At 37.9% G+C, this 18,194-nt stretch overlaps 1 protein-coding gene across 1 annotated transcript in view; it reads left to right on the top strand.

The window, feature by feature from the left end:
• Window positions 1–18,194, top strand: part of LOC146663594 (protocadherin-15-like) — a 234,345-nt gene that overhangs the window by 33,931 nt on the left and 182,220 nt on the right. Inside the window, exons 3-4 of the mRNA XM_085416436.1 lie at window positions 14,492–14,506; window positions 14,986–15,051. Of these exons, the coding sequence (XP_085272562.1) occupies window positions 14,492–14,506; window positions 14,986–15,051 (81 nt within the window). The remainder of the gene's footprint in view (window positions 1–14,491; window positions 14,507–14,985; window positions 15,052–18,194) is intronic.

Genomic DNA, 18,194 nt, shown 5'->3' on the forward strand with positions numbered 1-18,194 from the left:
GGTTTTGTCAATTAAGCATCTTGAAGCAGAGGGTACGGGAGTGGTTCCCTTTTTTTTTCTTTTTTTTTTGCTGGGAGTTGGCAACCCTATTAGTTAGGTATATGTAATTATAAATTAGGTTGTTTTATATTTTTGCTAAATACTGTTTAGAATACCAGAATAGGGAGGATGGTGTAGGTTTAAGTTTATTATAAAGGCTCTTTGGCTTTTCCTATAATACCATGGTGGGCCGGTCACTAGTCAAAATGCCCGGGCTGATTTTTTTTGTCCCAGTCCAGCCCTGGTGGGTGTTTCAATCTTTAAATCACTTGCTTTACAGCCCAAGTGATAAAGAGTATCTCTTCTATCACTTCACAATATATCAGTAATATCCAATGAGTTTAACACGAGCAATAACTAAAGGGGAAAAGTTGCCTACAAGTTATTGTAATGCTGAAAAAATATCCACATTCTGATTTCTCTGAACCTAGGGGAAGCTGAAGCAAGGTGAAGGATAAATGAAGTCATCACCTATGGGAGAGCTCAGCGTAAAACTCTCTTGACTTTCTGCTCGATTTATCTGAATATTAATATTCCATTTAACTCTTAGTCCTTGAGATTTATCTGGTTGGCATTTAAGTGACAGGGGTGTTAGTCAGAGGTGAGCGTCTTTGAGCGCCCATGCATCTGCGCAGAGATAGAAGGGGAACGTGCACTGATCAGCCAAAATGTTAAAACAAAAAAAAACTAGCCTCAATTTTGGTATCTTGCTTCAAACTAAGTTTTAAAAGTGCATTTCCCCTTACAAGTTATCCTTATGTAACACATGCCCAAAGTTAAATGAGATCCAGCATCTTTAAAGGCTCAATCAAGAGTGTTAATGTTCATTTTATTTGGCTCATCCCATTAAAACACAGAACAAATACCATGTTATAACAAACACACTATCTATATATTTACTATATTGATATTATAGATATTATAGCTCAGTAACAGTAGAGTAAAAATATAACAAGTTTTGTTCAGTTAGGAAACGTTGGTGGTTAGCCAATGATTGCACTGAATTGTTTTGCAGTCAGAGACCCATTGCAAGTAGTTCCTGTGCAGGTAACCTGGTGGGAGGGAACATGTCTGCAAACAATTGTCATCCAAATCAAACTGATTGCAATCATTTTCCAACAGATTAAATGGCAAATACAAAGGTTTGCACATGTCTCTTTGCAAAGGAGGACTTGGCTCAACAAGTTGCCAGCCAGTATATGGCAGTCAAAGCAAAGTTACTGAGTACCTGTGTCATTTTGTAGTTAAGTTTCCTTCTTGCAACAACTATGTCACTATTTGTGGAAGAATTTCTGAATTACTGCTTTAAGTCTATGAGGTTCTGGCTGGACTCTGATTGTAAACAGTTTATATAGTGAATTTAAGTGAATCCCAGTGTATGTGGTCAAATGATCACATTTGATCTCTGTATTATCACAAAGAGATTGCATGCACTTGCTAACTTGATCCCATTCATTGATGGCTACATTCATTGGTCAGTCCTTTATCTGATTGATAAAGGACTGACCAAATTTGTTTTGGAAGACAGCAACAGAGTGCGAGTGGTCAGAGACCTGCTACCCATCTTTGCAGTAACCATTTCAAAGGCAAGAATACTGCAATGTCATTGCACACAGTTGCAATAATTTGGTAGTGCTGTGGGCTCAAACACCAGTTTTCCAAGTGTGACTATAGGATTACTCACACTCAAATGGAGGAGTAACTTATAAAAGTCTTGCAATGTGGTAGACATCGTCCAACCCTACCACACATGCCTACTTGGATTCAGTTACAGATCCGGTCATTATCCTGGTGGAACTGCTTATAACAAGAATAGTATGTTTTAATGAGCCTGGGTACCCTTTTGACAGACAATGTTTTACTCAGTTATGGTCCCCTTATGACACAAGTGCTGGTGTTTTATTAATGAGCCCATGTCCCAGGATGAGCGGTTGCTTTTAACTTTTTGGACCATCACACGACAAGGGTACTAGGTTGTTTTAATTAGCCTTGCTCCCTAGGTAGGAATATATTTACTCACTTTTCGTTTGCCGGGTGAGAAGTGTACCAGTATATTTTTAATGAGCCTCAATCCCAAGATGATTAAACATACAATGAGTCAAATCAAGCTTTCGGGCAAAGCTGTTGAAAGTTGTAATTACTCCAAACTCTTATGCTCTTGTTTGTCTTCGTCACTAGAAACTTGGCACTACCTCCAATTAATAACATCTTAGTACTTATTGCTGAAATCATTTTGATTTGTAGCACACAAATTGCTTACTTTAGCCGTTGTCAGCTTATTCACATCTAAAATTTCTCTGCGAGACAAGTGAGAAACATTAATTGAAGTTTTAACTTGACTGATTATGAACTAATTTGAAGCTAGCATGTGCATAGGTGCTTCACTGTTTGTTTTAATTGACTGTGACTTATAAACGCATGTGAACAAGAGCCAACAAAAAAGGCTGAAATGTTATGCTCAAGTGGTCACACACTGAGCTTGATGGTCAACATGCTCTTTTCTAAACACTAAATACTTTAATTTGTTTTGCTGAACCTGAGTAATTACCTCTATGTCAGGATGGTAAATTAAAAAAATGAAAACTTCACCGTACATAATCAACTAGATATCCCGCTTTTCCCCTTTGTCTTCACCCTGTCCTGTTATGATAACTTTGTCATACCAGAAACCTTTTTAGATGTTCTAGGAAAAAAATGTGACATAAAATTTCATGAGCGTGACAATCTGCTTCTACTCACTAACAGTTCACCATGAGGTGACACTCACACTGTGAATGAACCCACACTCACAGCTGTGTGGTCAACGTTGCATTAGAAGTGAGGATATAAATAAATTTGCCGATTGTGTATCACGAACCAGCACGACACATCAATCACTAAAGATATTAAGCTATTAATGTAGCCTAGTGTTTGAAAAGCCATTTCCTTGATTGTTTATAAAGGTACTGTGCAAAAGTCCCAAACCCCTCCTCACTGCTTTATTTTTTGGCTTCTACAGAGCCAGACGTTGTTATAATTCTGGTCATGATGCTAATAAACTGGGTGTTGAGCAGTAGTTTCAAAAACCCTTTCAAAGTTTCTCTTTGTTTGTTAAACCGACCTATGAATCATTTAAGCGTAAAAAAGGCAACTATCTCAACGAATGAACCAGTGTTGTCCACATAAAACTGATATTGGGGTTATTACTAAAAAGAAAGTAAAGCATTACTCATTACTTGTCATTGTTCTTTAAAGTAATGCAGTGAGTATTTAAGTTACGTAATTACTCATTGCACTCACAGTAGAATTTAATTTGTCGTTACTTGTTGAATGACTTTTGCATTACTCCGTATCATGACCACTTTCACATAATTACCAAGTATCCTAATGAAAATATGTACAATATAATTAGTGCATACATATGAACACGAAACTAACAACATGGAGTAAAATTGAAAATTAGATCAAAGAGTCTCAAAAGCGATTGTAGTATAGAAGCAGGAACAGGTAGAAATGAATTTTACAATGTTTGGAGCCTAGCTACTCATCACTTGAAGATCATACTCTGGAAATGTCGACATGCACTCAGCCAATGACTCTGTGTTCTTTGCTAGCTTTGTGCTAGCATGCTGTCTGTGTGGATTGAAAGAGCTGGTATTGCCATAGCAGTATGACTTGGCTGTTTCTCTCTTGGATGCAGTTTGTACGTCACCATCATGATCTTGTACTGTTGTTCAATAAAGATGAATATAATGTCCATAGCTCCACTCCTCAAAGGTTTCCTCCACCCTGCTCCTGAAAATGTCTAATTATTTGGTATAACGTGCACATAACAGACAACTTAGCAAAGAACCATCTTCTCTTTAGGCATTTTGTCATTAGCTGCATGACACAAAAACATTTTAAACTTGGGTGCCACATTTCAATCAGTTTGTTTATTAGCTGTTTATTCTCAGTTGCATTTTGTCAGTGCATTGCTGCCTTTCTTGGAAGGTAGCAATGCATCCATGTATCAGCACCTTATATCACCTGTATGGCATTATTCCATGCCTGGTAGTGGAGGACTAGATGCAAGTGAATGTGAATCATCTTTAAACTAGTTTAAACTTTGCACAACGCTCCTGCTGCTGAAGAAAGACTTGTTTGGGTACTTGCCTGTCTATTGCTACAAGACTAATGATATCTGTTTTTAAAACTCTGGCCTGCATAACTGCAAATTAAATAGCACAACCCCAGTTTTATTAGACTCACTAATGTCTATTTGATTGGTCATACTTTGAAGTGCTTTAATAAATACCTGTCTAATCCTCTGCCATCCAAAGTAACATTAGACCGAAACTTAAGATTTATAATACTACTGCAGCGACCTCAATACACTTATTAGCCCAGGCTGTCTTATACGTTATTTGGATGTGGTCTTGTTTCAGTCCCAATAACTTGTATTAATCTAAAATTCTAATCCTGACATCTTATTCTTTGAAATGATCCACTTTGATCTTCTTTCAAACTCATCCTGTGACATCATGGTCACATATGATATTGCAGCATAGCATATAACACGATCTGGACTGATATATTGCGTCATGACAGCATACATTTGCCTTTGATGATAAGGCTTTTGATAATGGTGATTGTTTGCCTAGCAGCAGGGAAGAGACCACCAAAATGAGGCTACCCCTCATTCTAATCACCTCATGTTTGGCACTGCACTTACTCAAGTCCTTAGCAGTACATCCATCAAGTTTGATGTGGATGGGACGAAGAGATGTCAAGCTAAGCTAAGAACACACATACACAGGCAGACGTAAACTGATTTGTTAGTTAGACATTTTTCCCTTGTGAGTGTGCGTGGGTGGAGTTTTCAAGGTGATTTTAATATTTATTACTGCTTTCCTTTGATGCTTGGGAATGTCTCTTCCATCTTTTGTTATATCAGCTTCTTTTTGTGCTTATCTGTCCCTTATTCCCTGTCTACCATTTTCTTCTCATATCCCATCTCTGAAGCAGACTGGTATTTCTCTAGATTATATTTTCTCTGCCTTTCCATTTGCTTTTGGAGCCTTACCCCTCTAACATTTATTGCTGTTTTTTTTCCTTATATCATTCCACTGGCACTACCCCTTAGTGCTGTCTCTCTATCCCTGTATATTACTTTCCACATACCCAATTCTTATTTATTATGATAAGTCAGTGAGGTTTACCAAATCATCTGCACTTGACTCACACATACAACAGAAACATAACATAATATTTAGTATGGAGAACTTCACTTTGGATGTGCAGAGCATACTATTGAAGGACATATTCAAAGTTCTGCTGAACTGAAAGATTTCAAAGTTCAAATTAAGGGGGAAACATTGAAGTGAACATAGAAAAGACAACAGATCCAAAATTATAAGTCAGAGAGCAAATGTTGTGCTAATCCCTGAACCAGACAGTGAACACTGAAAGTAAAGGGAACTGTCAGGTTGACGGAGTCCTATTGACCCTGGTTAGTCTGTTGGATTTCACAAGCAGCTGACACATACCAGTGGATGAAGATTTCATTCAACTTTGAAGCAGTTTTCCAGTAATTCTGGCAAATCATGAGAGGACTCAGAAGGGAAAACCAGTGGTCTTCTCGCATGGGTGAGGTTTGATGCTGCTTGACTTTAGTCAGGCAGTGGAAGGAAGGCTTTGAGAATGTACTCAATCCCACTGACACATCCTCCGTAGAAGGAGCAGACTCTAGGGATGAGGGTGATGTCTCACCCATCAGGTGGTATTGAGGCAGTTAAACAACTCCTTAGCGGCAAGACTCCTGGGTGGATGACATTTGTCATGAGTGCCTTAAGGCTCTGGATGTTGTGGGGCTGTCTTGGTTTGGACACCTCTGGAACACTGAGCGATAGGTGCCTCTATGCCTCCAAATTGGCAGACTGACAGTGGTTCCCCTCTCTAACAATGGAGACTTTAAGGGGATTAAACTATTCGGAATCCCTAAGAAGGTCTACATCAGGGTGCTGGAGAGGAGACTCCATCTGGTAGTCCAACCTCAGAGTCACGAGGAAAAATGCTGTTTTTGTCCTGGTCGTGGTTGTAGACCTTTATCATCTCAAGGATATTTAAGGGTGAGTGGAAGCACAACTATGTGCTTCATGGACTTGGGCAAGGTATTCAAGAATGTCTCTCTGAATTCTGTAGGAGGTGTTTCGGAAGTATCACCTCTGTGGATTCTGTACCAGTCGATCATATTGAACAAATGTCAAACTAGTCCTTTATTTTGTTTTTTAACTTCATCAGCTAATAGTATAGTCATAGCTATAGTCAATATTCAAACTGGATCTATAGATTGAAATGTGCGTAGCCTGGTGCAGTTGCAGGCTACCCAAGAAGCATTTTGGGTGCTGGGAAGGTGTTTATGTATTTCCGTTATGCGTCTTCAGATTAACTGCTGTCCGATCATCGCCACTACTGCTGTCAGCCGTGTTCAACCCTGCACTGGCTGCAAACAGACCTGACACACTGAAGCAGATAGGGAAAGAGAAAGGGGGGAAGCGGAATAATGGATAAGCCAGCACACTGACAAAGTGGTGATCCCTACAGCACTGAGTCTGTGTGTGCGTATGCGTGTCTTTGTGTGTATACATTTTTTTTTTCGTTTTTCGAATTCAAGTGGGTCGACAATCCGTTTTCTCCACAGATGCATCAATCTAACACAAGGTTGCAGTGTCTTTCTTTGACAATCCCCTCCTTTTACTCCTCTCATCTCCTTTTTCCCCTTTCCTCTCATCACTACTCCCCATCAATCCGCTCATCACAACTGCCCCCTTTCTCTCCCCTTTCAGCCTACCCTCCTCCACCAATTCTCCCCTTCGTTTCTCTTCTCTATTCCCCTGAAATAATCTCCTCACCAATTTTGTCCCCTCTGTTCCTGCTCTGTCCTCAATGGATGAATGGATCAGGTAGAAAGGATGGATGGATAGGACGGGTGATGGATGAATGGCTGGCTGGTTGGGTAGAGGAGTAAAGACAGAGAGAAATTGGACCCCAGGGACTGTAGATGGGTGTACCTGCTGATGGAAGCTTAAAAAGAACATGACACAGGAGAACTTTAAAAAGAAAAAACAGCCTTTCTCCACTCTGCCCGCTCATGTATTTCAGCCGTTTACAACCATGTCTCTCAGTTTTTGTGTTTGAAAGATTTTGTAGTATATTTTTAGGAGTCAAACCTGTCAGCCAGCCAGGCAGTCCTGTAGCAAAACAATTTGATATATGCTTTGTGCTGAGCTGCAGCCATGACACAGCATTTGATAGAATAAATGGGCAAGCATATTAGCTGGGCTTCTTATTCTACCATTTTCATTTATTTTAACACTGTGCTTTTAAATGGTCTTGAAAGGACTTTTGTGCAGATTAAGTAAGTTGCATCAAGAAGAATGTCTAATTTAACTTGTAAGCTGTCTAGAACACCATGGCTAAAGACATACTGTGGTTATGTTATACACATATTATAAGGTCACTGCTATTCTATTTAGTGACAATTTAATAGAGATAGTCAACGCAGATCTTTCTGAAGTATCTCAAAAAAGATATTCTGGAAGATTTTTTTGGGTATATATATTTTTTTACAGTTCCACACCACATGAAGCTATTCAATCTCCTCTCTTGTTAAATTAGCCATTACACTTCAGTCTTTTTCATGAGACGAGACAGTATTATCATAAAATGTTTACCTTCTATTTTTGGTATGCCAGATTCAACTTATGTAGCCATCAATCAAGCAGTTTCAAATTCCTCTCTCCTTTGAGAGAGCAATATTTTTTTTCAGATATCCGATCAACCCAGGCGTCTGTTGAGATTACGCTTCTTTGCCTTTATTGCCACAGTATGTTCACATATTACTCCAGCATATTTTGTAGTTCACCATCATTGGGTTTTCCCTTTCACTCTGTATACTTCAGGCAAAGAAGCCATGCAAATATATAACAGATGGTAACAAGCAGAATGCAGTCAAGTACAACGTTCTCAAATGAGCACTGCTTTTTCTCAATATGGCCTGGTAAAAAATGATTAAAAAGCTTAAGAAACTATTGCAGAATCAGATGGAAAACAATTTGCCAGAAATCGAAAACTTTGCTTCCTCAGTGCTACCCTTAAATGTAATTGTTTTTTGCAACTAATCTGGTATAGTACTGGATATTAAGTCAACATATATTTACTACAATAATCGCCTAAAATTGTCATTGCGATCAGGTTTGGCCTAGGTGCTGAATTGGTTAATCTGTAACCTTTATATAGAGCTATATTAGCCATTATACCTCGTTTCCAGTGTGTAGCTATGCTAAGGTAGCTTTAATAGCTCACTATAGCTTCCTTTTCACTTTACAGATATGCATAAGGATTGATGTTCTCATCTGCAATAAAACTGATTATATATGTATGTGAAAATGTGAAGATTTGTTTTTTTTTATATTAACATAGATAAATAACAAGTACCCTGTAAGATAGCTGACTATACTTCACTCACAGAGCCAATCTGAAACATCATCTGATGAAATGAATCAATTATTTAAATGGATGCAGGCCAAGGTGATGGCTCTGAAAGATCAGGGATGTCTGTGGTGTTCTTCACTGTCATTTGGGAAGAAAGCAACCTTGGCTCAGCAATCTGTCACGTTAGTCCACACCATCAGACTTCTTGCCATGAATTAAACTCCTGCAGACACACTATTAATTTGTTATCGAATTATATATTCAGAAGCTGTCTTAACACATGTGTGTGGCTAAACATGGAGATTAGCTGAAATCAGAGAACAGGTTCATAAATAAATTTCAAAGCTAGATCTTATTCGATCCATGGCGACTAACTATGAAGTTCCAAAGGTGGTGGTGCAAGAAGACCCTTCATTTTATTTTACTTTTGCAAATGCTCAAGGAAAGTGTTTGCTTCTGTGTTAGGTGTTTCCCTGTTTATTTGCTTTCTGTTTTATTTTGAAATCCACACATCTCTGGAGCTTTGTATGTACTTTTACGTGACTTGTCCTTTTTTGCTTTGTCTCCTTGTGCCTGATTGGTTTCAGCTGTATTCCTCATCTGTTACCTCTCCCTTTGTTGTCTTGTGTATATACTGTCTGAGTCTCTCCTTATTCTTTGCTGTGTTGTCCACATTGCTGTGTGTCTCTTGTGTACCCAGAGATAGCTGCTATTTGGATTTCTTGGCCGTTGTGAAATTCTTTTGGTCTTTTTTTTATGTGAGCTTATGGTAATGCGTTTTAGTTTACTCCCCTGCATTCATGTCTGCAAAACTTCAAGACACACAGTGGTTTAAGACAAAGTCTGTTTGTATCATGTGTGGCCTACAAACTCACTGACGTAGATGATTGTCCCATCAAAACTCTTAATTTCTTACATTTAGTGTCTTTCAGGTCATCTAGGCTTCATTATTTTCCCAACAGATCTATGGTTCTCTGCTATGCCACACATATATCTAGATGGATATAAAGGTTGACTGGAAATGTAAATAAAGAATGGAAATGGAGAAATGTGGTGTTATCCAAAGCTTGGCTCTAAAACTCAATAATTAAAATACTATGTTTGTTATTAAGGAATGTCAAATTTTACTTTTACTTGAGTGACAATAATACAAGATCAATACATTAATGCACTTTGTCTTCTCAGTGTGGAGTAACTCATTCTGTATCCAACCAGATAGACACACACAGCGAGCATCCCACAGTTAGGCTTGTCCAGGTGTCCCACTGAGTCACGGCCTCAGCATGTATATTTTATGGTAACTCTAGGATGCGTGAGTGTGTGGGGGCAGACCGACATCAGGGTTAGATTGTCTAAACTGTGTAAAGTGGTGTCAGTGTCCACATGGCGTTGTGGAAAACATGTCCTAAGCAACATCCATGTTTGTACCATGGAGACAGTTGCTGGGTTGTGGTTCTGTATGTACTGAAAACAATGACAGTCATTTTCTGCAAGCTCAAGTCTGGTTTGACTGCGGATCACTGCTTTGGTCATTAACAGTCAAAGTCACTTCTCTCTCAGTTTTTTCTTAGTCAACTTTGTTCTTAATGGGGACAGTTTTTTCTCTGCCGCTCTTGGCAACCTGTACCTGCTTATTGTGACTGCCAAATTTAGATGGACTGCATTTGAATAATAAATAAAGGAGTTATTGATTGAAACGCCCCGAGTTTAAATAAAGACGTGCTTGATGATGATAAAACTGAAAGGATTTAAACTTTTCTCTCTTTTTTTTCTGTGACTACCTGTGATATTGTCTGAATTTTAAAGTTTTAAGTCTTTTTTATGAGCTCCGCACCTTGAATGCTTCACCCCAATTCCCCTTGCACAGTTCTCAGTGGAGCTTTTCATCAGCTTGACAGGAAGCTGGCATTAGATGGATTTATTCACTTGCTCGTGCACAAAGTCATTCCAGTGATTATATATTTCTTTACAAGAAACTTTGAAAGATGAGAGCAAAAGTGTATCCTTAAAGAAGATTCTGTGAGCGCTTATAGGAAGACAAGTACATATCAATGAGAGAATAAAAATACACAGGTAAAGTTTTGAAGGTGAACATGAGTAGATACTTGCAGGATATGATATGAGCGCCTGTATGCTTGAGAACGCTAACTGTCTCGTGAGCCACTTTAATGGGTGTGAAAATATGCCTGTGACCTTTTGAAATAAAGAGCAGAGAATTTGAATTTCTGTGAATGTGACTCTTCATCAGTGAAACAGAGGATTGCTTTAATGCATTATTTAATTTGGAAACTGGTAACAGAGTGGCAACAAAATTCATTCCATCTTTGTGCAAACACTTGGAAGAATTTGCTTTAATCAATATTTATTTTGGAAGAATTCACTGCACTTGAGAGAAACTTTAAATTAGCACGACCTTAAAAGATTTCGCTCATTTCATCTGGGGAAATCTCATCATGTTCATCTGCCACTTTAACTTACAACCCAGGCTGTTTACTGTTTCATACTGTTTAATTTTTATTATTTGAGGGGGAAATCAGGCTGACAGGTAGAAAGGAGGAGGGCAAATTAGAGTAGACAGGGAAGAGGAGAGACGGTGGGTAGAGAGAGACTGAGAAACTGAGGTGCCCCGTGGAGAACAAATGGCTGGTTAGTAATATATGAGGGGCATCAGCTTACACTGAAGGATAAAAAGGCAGTGAGGCAGGGGATACACATCTGTCATCTGCTGTTCGCACACACATGCACACCCTCATGCACCAGCTGGGAGAGTGTGATGTAACTAGTGACTATTGTTCCATCGCTCAATCCTCTTTTCTCGGTTGCTAACCTGAAATCCACCCTAGAAAAAAGCTTCAGAGGGGTAAAAGGCATGGACATCGTGGCCCGTCGCCTTCTCGACAACAACGGCAAAATCGGAAAATGCTTAAACTTTGTGAAACTCTAAATTATGTGTAAGAGCAGTTGTATTGGACTAGGTCGCTTACTCTTTAAGTGTCCAGATAATTATGCTGGCCATTGCTGCACAAGTGACTTGCAATCAAAACACATACAGTTTATGAATATGTCTAGACACATCATTTGGTTTGAGGGAGAAAATATTTTCTGAGTTAACTAATAAAACATTCAAAGCCTGCCTGGAAGCCATGACACAGCTTGACATCCAGGGAAATATGTGTATTTTTCAAGAAATGAACAGGACTGTGGATGATGTAGGCATAAAAAATATTTGGGTTACAGAAGATTATTCTTCTGTGTCAAAGTCTTTTGCTTTAAATATCTAGCTATCTAACCCATAAAAGTAATATTATACACTATTACTTGTGTGCAGTAAAGGAAGATTTTTTTCATTTCCCATGAAATATTGAAAAAAATGGGAAAATAAAGCAGCAATTGTGTTTTATCAATATGGTATAGAGAGATGATGAATTTAAATTTAACTAACATATGAACCCAGAACAACTTCATTGTATCTTAAGATTGAGTTTCATACCACTTTTATATCATTTTCTTTGAAGTTGATGAATTGAAAGTCCACAAATTTAATGTAGTAATTTTGGCTCAGGAGAAAGAGAGATTTATGTATCTCACAGAGTTTAAGTGTGTGCATGACAGTTACAAACCACTAAGTCAGAGCAACCTATATCTTGCAGAAGCAACCTACTGATTTGGAAAATGACAAGCTGGCTCTGGTATTTGATAAGGCTGTTTCACTTTACACACTGTGCTCTGAAACCCATGTTTTCTGTGGCGTCATGCAGTAATTGTTTTTCACTGAGTTGAGCAGTGAGCATTTACATATGCTTTGACAGCTTATTTAAGTGCAAAAAAACACAAGCATTGTGCTGTATTGCTAGTGATGTATAAATGGCTTTACCTTCCTAAGGAGTAAAAATGAATAAATAAAGCTTTTTTTGAAACTTTACTATTTCAATATACTAAACTCTAGAGTGATGTCACTTCCAGCACCGACATCCTCCTCCTGAGACAAATGGAATGCGGCAACAGTACATATGAAGACCATTAGCAGACTCAAAAAATTGTGTAAATTTATGTTGAGTTAGCCACACACCATAAAATATGAGCCATTTGCTCAACCTACCAGTCTGCGTAGGGTGTACTGCTTTCTATATTGAAGAACACATAGATGGTAGTGGTAGTTGGATGAGACAGCTTGGGAGTCAGTACCACAACAGCAGTAACCATCTACTAGTACTAAACTAGCTAGGCTAACTTGATATTAGCATTCCAATGCTAGGGATTAGCAATCATTTTACTGTAACCGCAAATGGTAATAAATGTAATTGTGAATACTGAAACTTGTGTTTCTGCTCTGTTTCAGCTAGCATGTTCTCTTTCTTTTTCTGAATGTTTGTGAGGTCGTGCATAATTATTTACTGGTTTTGTTCTGGGGCTCTGTGGAAATACCAGAGATAGCTGGTGATGCTAACATTTCACCTTTGTCTTTAATCTGCCATTAGCAAAGCAAAAAAAAAAGAAGAGCAACAGTTATTTACTATGCCAACTTATTTAAAGCACACATGAAAGAGATTGAGAAAGAAAAGTGATTGAGTATTTCGATCTTTAAATATTCTTTCATTTTATGTTCATCTTTTCATTTCAAAGTCATCTCAGTTTGCAACGTTTTTCCTTCACCTCTTCCACAGGATTTAGTCAGCTTAATATAAAAATTAGTTAAACACATTATTGTAACATCATCTAAACTGAACATTTGCTACATACTTTTTTAATTAAAACGTAAGTGGCGGCACATGTGTGCGCTATGTGTTAGTGCTGCTCCAATATAATAGTACAAGTTAATCCAATGTATTCAGTTTCAGTTACTTTAGAAAGGAAATAAAGTTAGAATATTAGGTTTACCATGCTAAATTTATTTAATTTCAGCATTTCAATTTTTAGTTTACCTTAATATCCTGCTGTAGGTAGTCTGCCGACACGGAACATGATTGATTATTAATTGCTTAATTGTGCCATGCAGTGTGGCTGTCTGAGAGCATCTGTGTTGTTGTGTTTTTGCATTCATTTATTAAGGTTTAATATGTTTCTGTTTCCTAAAGCTATTAAGACTTTGAGATTATCACCTGTACCATGACCAGATTCCGTTTTTGAGGAACTATAGAGTAAGACAGTTTGAGTAGGCCTCAATCTATTAAGTAGGTCTTGAATAGATTTTTTCTTGAGTGAGTGATGTGGTTGGATTTTTACAGTATGGACAAAGAAAACGTTCATGACAAACTGGAAATCTGATATTTTTAGCAGAAAGATGCGCTAATATGAACTATTTGTGTTAACAGGCAAATAGTTCCCATTTGGGAGCTTCATTCTACATGAAAATACAACACACCACATCACCGACTTCTGATATAATCGCTGATGTCACACAGTTGTAATGCTTTATCCTGGAGAGGTAGAGCAAGAGGGTACGAGAGAGAGAAAGTGTGATCATTGTTCCATGAAGTCTATTTTCTAGGTGAGCAGATATCCATCTTCCACCCTTCCTCTGGGACTTTCCCAACCATCCTCGAGAGCTGTACAGTAATATCGGCTTGTCAGGTGAATGTGGGTGTTCTTTTTTTTTTTTTCACTGTATCTCACAAGAACAGGGAAATAGATGAAAGAGAATGTTTGAATGTCGGTGCTCTTTTCCCTCTGAATGAGACAGTTTTTAGCTTCTGGCCAGTTTTGAAATAATTTCTTCTCGTAGTAATACAGTAAATTGTGGGTGATGGCTCTGAGAGATGTTGGAAAAGCTCAGAAAGATTGGCAGAAATTGGCTATCATCTTCAAATCTTTGAACCTGCTTACTGCATTTCATGTTTGACGCCCTTGTCTTTACCTTTTGTCTTTGTTCTGATAGTTAATTCTGATCTTAAGTGAAAATTTTCTCCTAATTTCTCTTTCTTCTTCTCCTCTGTTCACTGCTACCTTTCTTTTCCCCTCTCTCTCCTTCCTGGTGCGGTGGGGCTGGCTCTTGATGCAGACTGGCAATATGAGGGTGAGAACATTCCTCCTTTTTCTTTCTCTGTTAACTGTGTGTTCAGTCACTGTGCTAGTTTATTAACCCCTGCCAACCTTACAGAGATGGTTATAGTGGGCTACGTCTGTCAGTCTCTGTACTGTCAGTTCTTGCCTTTCTTACTCCACCTCACCTTATTTATACACCTTTCATTCCCGCGATATAATTCGGCTGGACTACAGAATCATTTCCTCTCTCTGTAAAAAGAAAAATGAGGTCATAAGCAACAGTTTATGTCTGCCAAGCTTTCCTTTTCAATCTCTGTGGAGTTGCCCTTAGACCTTTTCTTACACATGGTACTGCAACCCTGTAAAAAGAAAAGAAAAAAGATCTGTCCTCTAAGTACTACATAGTGCTTAGAGGACCATTTAAAATGAAATTGAATAATGAAACTCAATATTCAGTAATGTATTAATGGTACCTTTTCATGTTTCTTTTTTCTCTGTTTTTCTATCCAGAATGCAAACTTTCCCGCTCGGGTCCTCCTGCTACCATAGTTGCCATCGATGAAGAAAGCCCCAACGGTAAAGTATTATTTTCTTTCTTGCTTAATGCTTCATAGGAGATTTTAAAAATGGTCTAAACTCAAGATGTGATGGGCGACCACTTCAGTATGATTACTACCTTTTAGCGTATGTTAGACAAACACTGTTTGAAAATCTTGACCTTTAAAAGACGCTGATTGGAATAGCATGTGGTGTGCCCTCATTAAAATATTCTGTGCCAACTGGGTCATAGTTGAAGCCTCATCTTATTTGAACTAATGAAAGGTTCTAACTGCTATTGTGTTTTTCTATATGTGCTGTTTCGATCTGGTCACAGTAACTTCTTGGCGTTTTTACTAGTTGCCTGGCAACTTGGAAGTGATAACAAGATCTTGGTTTTGAGGTGAAATGTGTTAATTATTAAGGTTTGAAGTTCCTTGCTGGTCGATTTCATTACCTTTGTTTGACTGTCTCCAGACAAAGCTTCACATTAAACCAACAGCTAAGGAAGAGGTGCGTTTCACTTGATTCAAGCTATATTAAGGTTTAGGAAAATCTTGTGTTTACAGGCTGTATTATGATGACTTCGTCAGTATTTTTAGAGTTTATAACTAATTGTGTTTCCGGTTATGTGGATATCTCTTCTCTTCTCTGTGTTTTTGTCTCCAGCTCAAATTATTTAAGGGCTTTATGGCTCATTAGTGGACCCTGGTTCAACATCTGTGCCATTTAGACCAAAGGGATGTAAACAAACACACATTCCTAGAGTCTGCTTCGGTTGGTATATCTAGCATCATGAATTTTTGTGTAGTACAGAGCAGATTATGTGTTGAGGGACCACACATTTCAATGGATTAATTTATTCCCTGCTTAAGTCAAGTAGATCAAAGCAAATGCATTTGCAAATAAAGGTAAATTATGGATAGACAAGTTGATCTGTATTGTTAAATTGCTCTCGTATCTCCAGCCTTTAGATTACTGCTTGGGGGAGGATATTTGCTATGTCTGGTTTTTCACAAAGTTTTAAAGTGTGAGACCTGATTATAGTAATCCTAACTGACGTGAACAGAGATTAGCATAGCAGAACCAAACACAGAGGAGAGCAATGTTTTCCATAAACCCAGCTGGCATCGCTAGCTGTTAATGGCTTAATGCATCACACAAAGCTACCTACCTTTTATTTTCCTGGTGCTTTTGGTAATCAGCCTGGAAGTGTTAATTTCATGTAGGGCTTCCAATTAACACATATCTTTTACGAGTGAAACGTCGCTAATGTTCTTTTTATTTTTGTTGTTGTTTAAAGATAAAAATTTGTTTTAATCTGAGAAAACATTTAATCATAAAACCATAAATGCTATAAATCACCAATCAAACAAGCGTGCTGTTATTTTAAAAAAAAGATTTTAGTGGGACATCTACAAAGTACTAAAGAGATCCATTTTCAGCAAAAATCACTTTCGTGAAAATTGTTACCTAATACATGTTCGTTATGTTGAAAGGTTGATTGACCACAGGAAAAACAGTTTTTCCAATTATATTAGCATAAGTGAAGGCTGCTCTGCTGATTAAAGAAGCAAATAAATTAGGCTAGAGAAAATTGAAAAACTTGTGAGTCCAAAAACAGTGAATATTACTAATCAGACAAAGAAAAAGATAAAGTGGGAGACCACACGCAAGAGCAAGAAGACGAGTACAGAGCCTTTAGTTTGTGAAAAATACGCCTCACTGGTCCTCTGCTGCCAACTTCATTAAATGCACAAAACACCGGGCTCAGTGTCAACAGAGAATAGGGGACTCCAGGGTGTTGGTCTTTGGTCTGAGAAAAAGAGACTGGTTGATGAAATGAAAAGATAAGTAGATAACTCGACATTGAAATTCAAGCTTGGATTTGTCAGGCGAGTAAACACTAGCAGTTTCATCACATCAGAAGTTAAAAGCACAATATTGAGCATTATTATTGTGTATAATTAGTTTTCAGTTTTATTTACACATTTTCATTCTGGTTTCATTCAAGCAGCTGGTGGAATCCAGATGTTGACATCTGTATTTCTTTTTCTGTGCGGCGCCTCGCAACCTTGTTGGAGCTTTTCTCGATTGCTCTGCTGTCCCTGTTTAAATCTCAGAACTCATCAGAGACAGTTTGTACTTTTGTCAGTCAGAACTACAGATTTATCAGCTTCACTGCATTAGTGTTTTCAATCAAATCACTTCAGACCTTTTTTCAGATATGTATGAAAGAGCCTGATAAGTCACACACTGTCAGTAGCAGCACTGAAGCTGTCCTTCCAAAAGCAAATATAAACAACACATTGTAAGAAGAGTTGAAATAAATAGACACACATGAGGGTTTTTTTATATTTGAATGTGATTTCTTTGTCTTTTTTGGACAATAGTTTGTAAAGCTTTGAGGTGGTTCTGTGAGAAAATCCCAACAGTGTCCGAAATACTCAAACCAGCACGTATATCACCAGCAACCGTGCCGCATGTAAAGTAACTTAAAAACCTTTATTCCCTATTCTGATGCTCAGTTTGAACCTCAGCAGGTCATCTTTACCATGTCTTCATTCCTAAATGTGTTGAGTTGCTACCATGTGATTGGCTAATTAGATATTTGCATTAAGGAGCAGTTGCCTAATAAAGTAGTGTGGTTTTACTGTACTATACAGTAGCATCGTGTGAGTAATGTTCTCGGTTCTTATGAGGTTTGTTTTCTGACAGAAAAGATAACACAACATGATATGTGTTGAGATTTCACATATCATGTTGCTTTTCTCAGTTTCAGTATTTCTATCATGTAAAATTCACTTAAATCCCTCACATTTTACTTTTGGGTCTGAACACTTCTGAACATTTACTAAAAAATGAAATGTCTAAACATTAGATACAATCACCCTTAACAGATTTAGTGTTGATAGTTGGGGGGAAAGGATTGTTAGGGACAGTAACCAATTACCAAACAAATTACTACCCTTTAATTTTTTTTAAGATTTCACACAATGTCTCTTAACTACTAAATAGTTTGTTTGAATTAAATATATCATAGGTAATAGCTTGGCCACATTGTTTAACATTGTGTGATTCATTTGTCGGTGCAGTAATTGTGTACATATTGAATATCCAAGTGTGTGCCTGTTTAAGCCGTAATCTTCCTAACGGGGCTGGTGAAGAATAATTTAGCCTTG

The sequence above is a fragment of the Rhamphochromis longiceps genome, linkage group LG8 (assembly GCF_057381845.1).
Source record: "Rhamphochromis longiceps isolate RC_006_pf linkage group LG8, R_longiceps_female_GT1.1, whole genome shotgun sequence".
In the NCBI taxonomy this organism is placed as follows: Eukaryota; Metazoa; Chordata; class Actinopteri; order Cichliformes; family Cichlidae; genus Rhamphochromis; species Rhamphochromis longiceps.